The sequence below is a fragment of the Chrysochloris asiatica genome, unplaced genomic scaffold (genome assembly GCF_000296735.1).
Source record: "Chrysochloris asiatica unplaced genomic scaffold, ChrAsi1.0 scaffold00106, whole genome shotgun sequence".
Lineage (NCBI taxonomy): Eukaryota > Metazoa > Chordata > Mammalia > Afrosoricida > Chrysochloridae > Chrysochloris > Chrysochloris asiatica.
Window position 1 is genome coordinate 1291098 of NW_006408624.1, and position 12638 is coordinate 1303735.

Below are 12638 nucleotides of genomic sequence, written 5' to 3' on the forward strand. Positions count from 1 at the left end.
TAAAAAGTATAAAAAACTATTTCAACAACACTGGAGGTACTCATTCCTCTCTGTCATGAAATTTGGAAGACAGCTACCTGGCCAACTGATTGGAAGAGATCCATATTCGTATATGTGCCCATTCCAAAGAAAAGTTATTCAACAGAATGCAGAATTTATAGAATAATATCATTAATATTGGAGTTCTGGTGTGGTGCTGTGGGTTAATGCGCTGGACTGCACAGTCGGTTTGAATCACAAGGTCAGTAGTTCAAACTCACCAACTACTCCTCGGAAGCCCTATCTAAGGTCATTATGGGTCAGAACCAACACGACGGCACTTAACAACAACAACAACGTCATTAATACCATGCACAAGTAAAATTTTGCTGGAAATAATTCAAAAATGGTGTAGCAGTACACAACAGGGAGCTGCCAGAAATTCAAGACATGTCCAAAAGACAACATGGAATGAGGGATATCATTGCTGATATCAGATGGATCTTGGTGAAATGACAAAACACAAAAAAGGTGTATACCTATGTTTTATTGACTATGCAAAGGGATTAGACTATGTGGATCATGGATAACAATGATGGATAACATTGTGAAGAACAGGAGTTCCAGAACATGTCATTGTGCTCACATGGAACCTGTACATAGACAAAGAGGCAGTTGTTCAAACAGAACAAGGGGATACTGCATGGTTCAAAACCAGGAAAGATGTGTGTCAGGGTTGTATCATTTCACCATATTTATTTCATCGGTATGATGAGCAACTAATCTGACAAGTTGGACAATATGAAGAAAAATATGACATGAGCATTGTAAGAAAACTCATTCGCATCCTGTGGTGTACAGATGACACACCCTTACTTACTGAAAGTGAAGAGAACTTAAGGCACTTACTGATGAAAATCAACAAGTACAGCCGCCTGTATGGATTACACCTCAACATAAAGAAAACAAAAATCACAGCTGGACCAATAAGCAACATCATGATAAATGGAGAAAATATTGAACTTTGTAAGAAAATCAATTTGTGTGGATCCACAATCAACCCTCATGGAAGTAGCAACCAAGAATTCAAATGACATATTGTGTTGAACAAATCTTCCACAAAAGACCTTCTTAAAGCATTACAAAGCAAAGATGATTCTTTGAAGATTTTAAGGTGTACCTGACACAAGTCATGGTATTTTCAATAGTCTCAGATGCATGTGAAGGCTATACAATGAATAAAGAGACTGAAAAAGAATTGATGCCTTTGAATTATGGAATTGGCCAATAACACATAATGTATCATGGACTGCCAAAAGAACAAACGAATCAGTCTTGGAAGAAATACAGTCAGGATTTTCTTTAGAAGCAAGTATAGTGAGACTTCATCTCATGTACTTTGGACAGCTACCAGAAGAGCTCAGTCCCTGGAGAAGGACATCATGCTTGGTAAAGGATCAGCAAAAGAGAAGACCCTCAATGAGATGGATTGACACAGTGGCTGCATCAATGGGCTCAAACATAGCAATGATTGTGAAAATAACACAGGACTGACAGTCCTGGTGGGGCTCTATAGGATCATCACTGGACTGTGAGCCACAAGATCAGCAGTTCAAATCCATCAGCTGCTCCTCAGAAACTCTATATATGTTCTATATGAGTCAGAACCAACTCGACGGCACTTAACAACAACAACAATAACACAAAGGGTCACTAAATGTCCGAACTGACTAAATAGCATTTAACAACAACAAAAATAAAGAGATCAAGGAAAATACTGATCAAAACCTAGAAGTCAAAAAAGCAATTGTGTTGCCTTTAATTTACTTGATATGGCTTTTTATATCCAAAGTCTTAATTCCCACCAAGTTATTGAATGGGACCATGCAAATAAGATATACAGGACTCTAATGCTGAGATTGGATTTGCCTTCCAGCTAGGCTTAAAAGGAGCTATCTCAGGAGCCAAGACAGAAGACCGCAGGACTAAAGCATGAGATCCCTATCTAGAGAAACAGCAAAGGCAGAGGCAACGGCAGAGGCAGTGGCATGGAGAAACAGAGCAGCTTCAGTCTCTAGACCCATGGACTGAGTAAAGCTAAGAGCCTATGGGCAGAAGACTTGCTTGAAGCATGTGCCCTTTGGGCATTCACAGACAGGCTAAAAGAGCTTTATAACACTTGCCCAAGCAGGGCAGAGGCCAAGGGACCACATGGCTGACAGGCCAAAGACAAAAGTGAGGTGTGCCTGCAATATAGCAGACAAGAGGCATTCCTGATTCTAGAACTGCTGTGTCCTGAGGTTTTTTGATCCTGAATTGTACCCTGCTCACTTTCCTAAAAATTCCCATAATCATGAGTACTGTTATGAATTATGAATGGCCATTGCAATGGGTTATCAAACCCACAAGTGAAGCAGAGAGTGCTGTGGGAGGGATGAATGGTGTCAGAATAAGGTAAAGAAGGTTGTAGGGTGGAAGCATGTCTGACCTTCACTTTATAGGAATTGGCCTTGGACTGATTTTGAGTTTGATTCTCTTTCCGCCTTGTGAAAACAAGGAAAGTAATACATGGTCCCCACATGATTCAAGCAGCAATATAAGATCAAAATGACAAAATAGACAATTAGAAACCATACAAAAACAACTAAAAGAATAACAACAAAATATCAGAAATAGATGATTTAACGGAAGAACATAGAAATAAAACTGAATTAATGGAAAAGTCAGTGTAATAGAAAACAAATCCCTTGGTATTAATTTGTTTGAGGAGCAATCAGGGGGAAAAAAATGAATAAAATCAGGAAAGCCTAGGAGTTTATGTGTAATGTTATCAAGAGGAATAATTTACACACAATATAAATACCAGAAGAGGGGGTAATGGGCACAGAGAAAATGTTTGAAGGTTTGTTGGTAGAAAATTTCTCTAATATCATGAAAGATTTCCATGCAAGAAGCTCAATGAATCCCATACAGGAAAGGCCCTAAAAGAAAGAAAGAAATCTGACAGCAGCTCATGAGAAACCAAATAATGTCTACAAAGGGTTATGACTAAGCACTGATTTCTCAGCAGAAAACCATGCAGGGAAGAAGGAAATTGAGATGACATATACAAACCCCTGATGTGACGCCAAAGGATAAAAGCACAGGACCACAAGGTCAGTTTGCTTCAGTAAACAAGGTTGTATCATCTGCATATCACAACTTGCATATTTCCAATCTTGGTGCCATGTTCTTTTTAACATAATCCAGTTTCTTGTATTATTTGCTCAGAATGCAGATTGAATAGTATGGTAAAAGGATACAACACTGGTACACACCTTTTCTGATTTTAAGCCATTCAGTATCCTCTTGTTCTGTTCTAACAATTGCCTTTTGATCTGTGTACAGATTACTCATGAGTACAATTAAGTGCTCTGGAATAACACTTTTGCACAATATTATCCATAGTTTGTTATGATCCACGCAGTTGAATGTCTTTGTACAGTTTATAGAGCACAACTAAAAATCTTTCTGGTATTCTCTGCATTCAGCCAAGATCCATCTGATGTCAGCAATGATATCCCTAGTTTCATGTCCTCTTCTAAATCTGGCTTGTATTTCTGGCAGCTTCCTCTTGATGTACTGCTGCAATTATTTTTTAATTCAGCAAAACTGTACTTGCATGTGATATCAATGATATTGTTCAATGATTTCCACATTCTGTTGGGCCACCTTTCTTTGCAATGGACACAAACACGGAACTCTTTCAATCTGTATTCCAGAACACATAATTGTCTTCCAAATTTCTTGGCATAGATGAGTCAGCACCTTCAGTGCTGCATCAGTTTGTTGAAATATTTCAATTTGTATTCCATCAATTCCTGGAGTCTTGTTTTTCTCCAGTGCAACTTGGACTTTTTCCATTAATAGCATCAGTTCCTGCTACCTCTTAAAATGGTGAGAATCGACCAATTCTATTTGATACAGTGACTCTCTATATTTTTTCCATCTTCTTTTGATATTTCCTAGTCCTGGTGTGATGCTGTGGGTTAATGTGCCAGACTGCAAAGCCATTTAAACTGCATGGTCAGCAGTTTCAGCTCACCAGCTGCTCCTTGGAAACCCTACATAGGGTCTCTATGGGTCAGGATCGACTTGAAGGCACCTAACAACAACAACAACATATCATTCAATATTTTACCCATATAATCCTTCAATATTGCAATTTGAGGCTTAAATTTTTTCTTCAGTTCTTTCATGTTAAGAAATACTGAACATGTTCTTTCCTTTTGTTTTTGTAAGTCCAGATCTCTCCACATTTCATTATAGTACTTGACTTTGTCTTCTCGAGGTATCATTTGAAATTTTCCATTCTGCTCTTTTATTTCATTTCTTCAAATTTCTTTAGCTTCTCTATGCTCAAGAGCAAATTTCAGAGTCTCTCTTGACATATATTTTGGTCTTTACTTTTTGTCTTTTTAAAGACATTTTACTTCCTTTATATGTGATGTTCTTGGTGTCATCCCATAACTCTTCTGATCTTTGGTCATTAGTGTCTAATGTTTCAAATCTGCTCCTGCAATGGTCTCTAAATTCAGGTGGCACACATTCAAGGTCTTGGAAGTCAACTACCTGGCCAGCTTGAAGAGATCCATATTTATGCCCATTCCAAAGAGGAGTCACCCAACAGAATATGGAAATCATCAGACAATATCATTGATATCCCATGTGAATAATACAAAAATGGCTGCAACTATACATTGACAGAGAACTTCCAGAGGTTCAAACTGGTTTCAGAAAAGGACATGGGATGAGGAATATCACTGCTGATGTCCGATGGATCTTGGTGGAAAACAGAGAAAACCAGAAAGATGCTTACCTGTGCTTATTGACTACACAAAGGCTTTAAATTGCATAGATCATGACAAGCTATGGACAACATTGTGAAGTATAAGTATCCCAGAACACTTAACATAGACCAAGAGACAGTTGTTCGAACAGAACAGGGAAACACCGAATGGTTTAAAATCAGAAAAGGAGTGTATCAGGTTTGTTTTCACCATACTTATTCAATCTGTATGCTGAAAAGTAATCCAAGAAACTGGGTTATATGATGAAAAACGCAGCATCAGGATTTGAGGCAGTCTCATTAACAACTTGCAATATGTAGATGATAAAACCTTGCTTGCTGAAAATGAAAAGGACTTAAAATAATGACTGATGAAGATCAAAGACCACAGCCTTCAGTATGAGTTGCACCCCAGTGTAAGAAAACAAAAATCCTCACCAGTGGACCAATAAACAGCATCCATATCAATGTAGAAAAGATTGAAGTTGCCAAAGACTTCATTTTTCTTGCATCAACCATCATCACTCAGGCAAGCAGCAGTCAAGAAATCAAACTTCATATTGCATTAGGCAATTCTGCTGCCCAAGAACTCTTTAAAGTATTAAAGAGCAAAGATGTCAGTTTGAGGACTAAGGTGTGCCTGACCCAACCATGGTATTTTCAGTAGCCTCGTATGCATATGAAAGTTGGACAGTGAATAAGGAAGCCCATGAAAGAATAGATGCATTTGAGTTATAGTGTTGGAAGAGACTATTAAAAGTACCACGCACTGCCTAAAGAACAAACCAATATGTGTTTGAAAAAGTACAGCCATAGTGCTCCTTGGAAGCCAGGATGACCAAACTTCATCTCTCATGCTTCGGATATGTTATCAGGAGAGACCAGTCCCTGGAGAAAGATATCATGTTTGGTAAAGTAGAGGGTTGGAGAAAGAGGAAGACTCCCAATGAGATGGATTTGCACAGTGGCGACAGCAATGGGCTCAGACATAGCAAAGATTGTGAGGTTGGGGCAGGACCCTTTTGTACAAAGGGTTGCTATAAGTCAGTGCCAACTCATTGGCACCTAACAACAACATATTGAAGGTCATATTTTTGCTCTTGTGGACTTGTTTACATTTTCTTCAGCTTCAGCCTATATTTGCATATAAGCAATGGATGGTCTCTTCTACAGGTGGTCCTTGGCCTTCTTTTTGCTGATGGTGTTGAGCTTCTCTATCATCATTTCCTGCAGATGTAGTGGATTTGATTTCTATGTAGTCCATCTGATGAAGCCCATGTGTATGTTGTTGAAAAAAAAAAAAAAGAGATTTGCAATGAATAAGTGCTGTTAAATCGCTTCTGACTCAGAGAGACCCTACATAGGATTTCTAAGATTGTAAATCTTGTGGGAGCAGTAAGCCTCATCTTTCTCCCAAGGAGCAGGTGGTGGGCTCAAACTGCTAACCTGTGGTTCACAGCTCAATGTTTATCCAGCAGAGCCACCATACTCCCTAAATAAGTCATTGGTCTTGGAAAATTCTATTGTGAGATCTCCAATATTATCTCTATCACCAAAGCCATATTTTCCAGCTACTGATCCTTCCTCTTTGTTTACAGCTTTTGCATTCCAATCAATGCATCTTGGTTGCATGTTTGATCAATTTCAGACAGAAGAAGTATGTAGAATTCTTCAATTTCATCATCACTGGCATCACTGGTAAATTTAATTAATAGTGCTATTAACTGGTCTTTCTTATTTGTTATTGTTGTTAAGTGCTATGTAGAGTCCTTTCTAACTCATAGCGACCCAGTATCTGGTTCCCGATGAGCAACTGGTGAGTTTGAACCACCAATCTTGTTAATACCACTATTACTCATATGGATATTATTCTATCACAGATGGCACTATACTTCAAGATAGATCTTGAAATGCTTTTTTGACAATAAATGTGACACCATTTTTCTTAAATTTGTCATTCCTTGCAGAGTAAACTATACGATTATCTGATTCAAAATGGCCAATACCAGTCCATTTCAACTCACTAATACCTAGAACTAAGCCCGCAGTTCAAACTCACCAGCAGTTCCTTTAAAACCCGATATAGGGTTTCTGTAAGTCAGAACTGACTTGACGCACTTAACAACAACAACAACAACAATGCCTAGGATATTGATCTTAATATGTCCCATTTCATTTTTGATAACTTCCAATGTTTCTAGACTCATACTTCCTACATTCCATGTTCTGATTATTAAAGGATGTTTCCAGCTGTTTCTTCTCATTTGAGTTGTGCCCTATCAGTGAATGAAGGTACCAAGAGATTTACTCCATTCATGTTATCAATGTCAATTTTACTTTGAGGAAGCCGCTCTTCTCTAGTCATATTTTGAGTACCTTCCAATCTGAGGGGCTCATCTTTCAGCACTATATCTGACAATGTTCCACTGTTATTCATAAGGTTTACAGTGGCTAACCATTCTGAAGTTATCAGCCTCTTCTTCTTCCTAGTCTGTCTTAGTCATGAAGCCCCACTGAAACCTATCAACCACAGGTGACCCTGAGGGTATTTGAAATACCAGTGGCATAGCTTCCAGCAACACACAAGCCACCATATTATAACAAACTGACAGATGAGTGGTGGCTGACCCAGATAAAGATTTCACAAATATAAATATAGCTACAAAACTGAAAACAAGGAACCAGAGATATTAAGCCATAAAGATATTAAGTAACTTCAAAAACAAAAAGTGGGAATAAATGGTGTAGATGTAGAACTTCCATTTGGAGAAGTCAAGATGATATGACATCAAGATTTAACAACTGTTTTAAGCTTAGGAAGATGAAACAAAAATTTCAGACAAACCTCAAAGAAAATTGATAAATAAATATACTCACCAAAATAAAGAAGGAAATCAAAACGGCAACAAACACAAAATCAATAATTTATAACCCAAAAAGAAAGTCCATAAACAAAAACAGCACAGCAAATTAAGTGGAAAAACAAAAAGCTGACATCACACACACACACACACACACACACACACACACACACACATACACACAAACATAATAAAACAGCAGCAGTAAATTTTACCTATCAACGATCACACTGAATGTGAATGGCTTAAATCTGCCAGTTAAGAGACAGTGACAGAATGGATTTAAAAAACAAAAAACCTATGATCCCTCAATATGTTCCCTATAGGAAAGCACCCTTACCTTAAACACAAAGACATAAATAGATGAGAACTCAAAGGCTGGGGAAAAGATCTATATCAAGCAAACAGTAGCCAAAAAGAGAATAGAAGTGACGATAACAATCTCTAATAAAATAAACTGTAAGTCAAAATCCATTATAAGACAAAAAAAAAAGGGTTTTGCATAATGATTGTAGGTCAACACACCAAGAGGACAGAAACACAATAAATATTTATGCATCCAATAACAGAGCTCCAAAATACATTTAACAATCTCTAACAGAATTGAAACAAGAAACAGACATTCTTCCTATAATAATAGTAGGCTACTTTAACACATTACTGTAAACAAGGGACATAACAACTAGAAAGAAATTCAACAACAGTGCAAAAGAGCTAAATAACACAACCAATTCTATTCCATAGACATATACTGAACACACCACCCAACAGCCACATAGTACACACTCTGCTCCAATGCATATGAATTATTCTCCAGAATAGACCATATCTTAGGTTACAAAGCAAACGTACATAATTCAAAAACATCAAAATAATACAAAGCATTTTCTCAGATCATGGTGATGGCAGTGGTGTGCTGTGGAGTCGATTCTGACTCATGAAGAACCTGCATAGGGTTTCTGAGGCTGTAAATCTTTATGGGAGCAGGCAGTCTCCTCTTTCTCCTGGGGAACCGCTGGTAGTTTCGAACTTCTGACCTTGAAATTAGCATCCAGACTCATAACCACTATGCTACCAGAACTCCTTTCTCTGATCATAATGCTATAAAACTAGAAATCAGTAATAGGAGGAACAAGGAAAACATCAAATATGTGAAAATTGAGCAACACTTTGCCTAAAAATCAGTGGGTAACAGAAGATACAAAAAAATTCAATGTAAAAGTTCCTGGAATCAGCTAAGAACAAAAGAACAACATATCAAAACTTTTGAGACACAGCAAAAACAGTACTCATAGCAAGCACCCATCAAAAAAGAAGGAAGAGTTGATATCAATAGCTTAACCCTACAACTCAAACAAATTGAGAGGAGGGAAGGGAAGCACAATCACTAGAGGAAAAGAAATCATTAAAATTTAACCAGAAATAATGAAATTTTAAAAAATAAATTCAACAAAAAATTGGTCCTTTGAGAGGATAAATAAAATTGACAAATTACTGGCCAAATTGAAAAAGGAAAAGAATGAGACGATGACAACAACCAAATCAGAAATGAGATGAGTGACATTACATCAGAACTAACTGAGATGAAAGGATCATAAGAGAATATTATGAACAAATGTACTCCAACAATTCTGGAAACCTAGGAGAAATATACACATTTCTAGAAACACAGTACTTACCTAAACTAATACAAAAACAAGTAGAAAATCCGAGCAGACCCATAACAAAAGGAGAAACTGAAGAGGTTGCACACACACAAAATAAAACTCCCAACACCCACTCCCTTCCCCACAAAAAAAAAACCTCAGCCCAGATGCTTTACTGGAGAATTCTACGAAACATTTAGAGAAAAGTTGACACAAATTTTACTCAAATTATTTCAGAACATAGAAAATGAAAAACTACTCCTTAATTCATTCTATGAAGCCAACGTAACCCTGATACCAACACCAGGCAAAGGCGACCCTAAAAAAGAAAACGATATACCAACATCCCTCATGAATATATGCAAAGTTTCTTAACAAAATTCTGGCCAGTGGAATTCAATAACATATCAAAAACATAATACACAAAGATCAAGTAGAATTCATACCAGAGTTCCAAGGGTAGTTCAACATTAGAAAGCCAATGAACGTAATTCACCACATAAATAAAAAAAGAAAAAGAATCACATGATCATCTCCAGCCATTGCAGCCACCTACCAGCAGCAGAAAGTGCATTTTGACTGTCCTCCACACCCCTACAAACATCTGTGAAGAATCTATTCATTACCTTCCCCTCACACCAAACAATCTACTTTTTCTCCTATGTTCTTTATTTCTATCAGTGATCCTACCACCTGCCAAATCACCAAAACCAGTTACCAAGGAAACAGCCTAAACTATTTCCCAAGAGCCCCCTTTCTTACCCCTTATCTAAATCATAGCAATAACTTTTTTTTACTGGTGTCACTAGGATATGGCAACTATAGCACATTTCCTGGGTGCTAATGAGTAGCTTCTACTCACCATCAAAGTTTCCATCGCCAGCTGTAAGAAACCATTCATAAATTTAAAACTAGTTGTCATAGGCATTATTTTCTATACATTCACTTTTGGTCACAAGTCCCTTCTGCCATCTAGCCTCTTCTCTCCATGAGAGAACGTTTTCTAAACATACCAATCTGATGTTGCTTCCTTTGAAACTCCCGCATGCCTCATTCTACACACAAGATAAATCCAGCTCCTGGCTTTGGTAACTGGGTGGGTTATGGTCCTATTCATGGTGGTGATGGTGGGCATTCTATCTTGAGGACAACAAATTTGGGGGAAGGCAGTGAATTCCATCTGGGCACTGCTGAGTGTAAATTTCCTGTGTGCCTTCTGAGAGTTGTCATGCATTGGCTGTTGGGCTATGAGACTTAGAGGAGAGCTTTGGTTGGGGGAATGGTTTGGGGAGTTTCAAGTCTGTGTAGTAGTTGGGGAGGTTGAGGTTGACAGACTTAACAGCAGTTAATAACAGCAACCAGGTACCAGGCACCATTCTGGGCATCAGGAGTCTAACTGTAAGTGAACAGAAAAAAGTCAATGTCCTATGTGTGTTCATACATACCCACCCACACATGTACACAACACTGGATGCAGATCTGTGTAAGTGTGGTTGTGTGTAACACTGTGTACTTGTGGGACTGTGTTGTGCTACTTATGGAAGTGTGGTGTTCATGGCCCTGGGGCATGCTGTCCATTGAATTCCAATCCCATGTGATCTGCTGATAAAGGGCTATGCCTATTGTGTTGCTGTTGAGTTGAGTGCTCTGTATTTGTCTATAAGGTCAAGTTGTTGTTGTTGTTGTTGTTAGGTGCCATCAAGTCAGTACCTACCCATAGTGACCTTATGCACAACAGAATGAAGCACTGTCCGATCCTGGGCCAACCTCACTACTGTTGCCACACTTGAGTCCATCAATGCTGCCACTTGGCCAGTCCATCTCATTGGGGGTTTTCCTCTTTATCTTTGACCCTCCACCTTACCAAACATGATATCCTTCTCCAGCAACTGGTCCCTCCTGACAATATGTCTGAAGTATGGGAGACAAGGTTTGGCCATCTTGGCCTCTAAGGAGCACTCTGGCTACACTTCTTCTAAGGTCAAGTTGGTTGATTATATTGTCTAGTGTTGTCAGAAGTTTTGTCTTTGCTGAGTTTCTCTCTACTTGTTCTGTCCATTGTTGAAGGTTGTTGTTGTTGTTAAGTGCCGTAGAGTCGCTTCCGACCCATAGCAACCCTGTACAGGGTTTCCGAGGGTGTAAATCTTTACGGGAATAGAAAGCCTCATCTTTCTCCCACAGAGCGGCTGGTAGTTTCGAACCGCTGACCTTAAGATTCGCAGCCCGATTTGTAACCACTACGTTACCAGAGCTCCTTATTGTTGAAGGTAGTATATTAAAATCTACTGTTATTGTCCCTGGAGCACTGTAGGATAAGCACTGCACTGCTAACCATAAAGTCGGAGGTTTGAATCTGCAGACCGTTCTGTGGAAGAAAGATAAGGCTTTCTACTCCCATAAGATTTATAGTCTCGGACACCTTATACATGATCACTTTGAGTCAGAACCAACTCAGTGGCTTTTAACAACAATAACAGCCTTCCCCACCAGACTGGGAGGCACCTGCTCTAGACAGAGCTCAGTCAGCACAAGCCCTTCGCCATGGTGCTCACCTGTGAGGCCATTCTTAATTAGTGTATCTCTCCAAGGCCTGGAAGCTCTGCCCAGCCTCTCTGATCCTCTCTATCTTTGTTGGGCCAGCACCAGACACAGCACCTGGTACATAGTAGGTGCCTCAGAGATGACTCTTGCATTGAAAACAAGCGTTAGGTGGAAAGACCAGTGTGTTTGGTGTTGGGGCAGGGAGCCAGGGCCTGTGTTGGGAAAAGACAGTTATCTGTGTAAGGACAGAGAAGGGACTCGGTGTGTGAACTGGGAGGGGTTGGGGCCAGATGTGTAGCAGAGAGGACATCTCCTTGTGCAGCAGCCATGTACTCTGCATTGTTGGGGTGGGAAGACTGAACTCGGGATCAGGGGATAGAGGTTCTGTTTGGTGATTTCTTGAGGTCATGAGAGGCTGAGCAAAAGCTTTGGAGCAAAACAGACTTGTCAGCTGGTAATCAAGGCTGAGTTGGTGAGTTCCTGGTCTGCTCTATGTCCTGCTCTTAACAGTCCCTAGAAATGTCTACTGGTGTGAACTGAAGTGTTCAGTCAACACACAGGCCTTAACTTGGAAGAAGCTTAATGAAGCTAACTTTGACCATGCAGTCTGGCCAGTTATGATGATGGGGAAATGCAAAGCTGTGAAAGCTCAGGAGGTTCCTCAACTGTCTGGAAAAGGGAGTCCCAGAGGTGACGTTCTAGGAGCTCTGGTAGCGTAGTGGTTACGAATCGGGCTGTGAAACTTAAGGTCAGCAGTTCGAAACTACCAGCTGCTCTGCGGGA

The 12638-nt window shown here is 39.3% G+C and overlaps 1 protein-coding gene across 1 annotated transcript in view; it reads left to right on the plus strand.

Annotated features, from left to right (window-relative positions):
- The window catches only part of GJB4 (gap junction protein, beta 4, 30.3kDa), a 25714-nt gene that overhangs the window by 7550 nt on the left and 5526 nt on the right, over positions 1-12638 (plus strand). Inside the window, 1 exon segment of the mRNA XM_006878283.1 lies at positions 2095-2112. Within this exon segment, the coding sequence (XP_006878345.1) occupies positions 2095-2112 (18 nt within the window).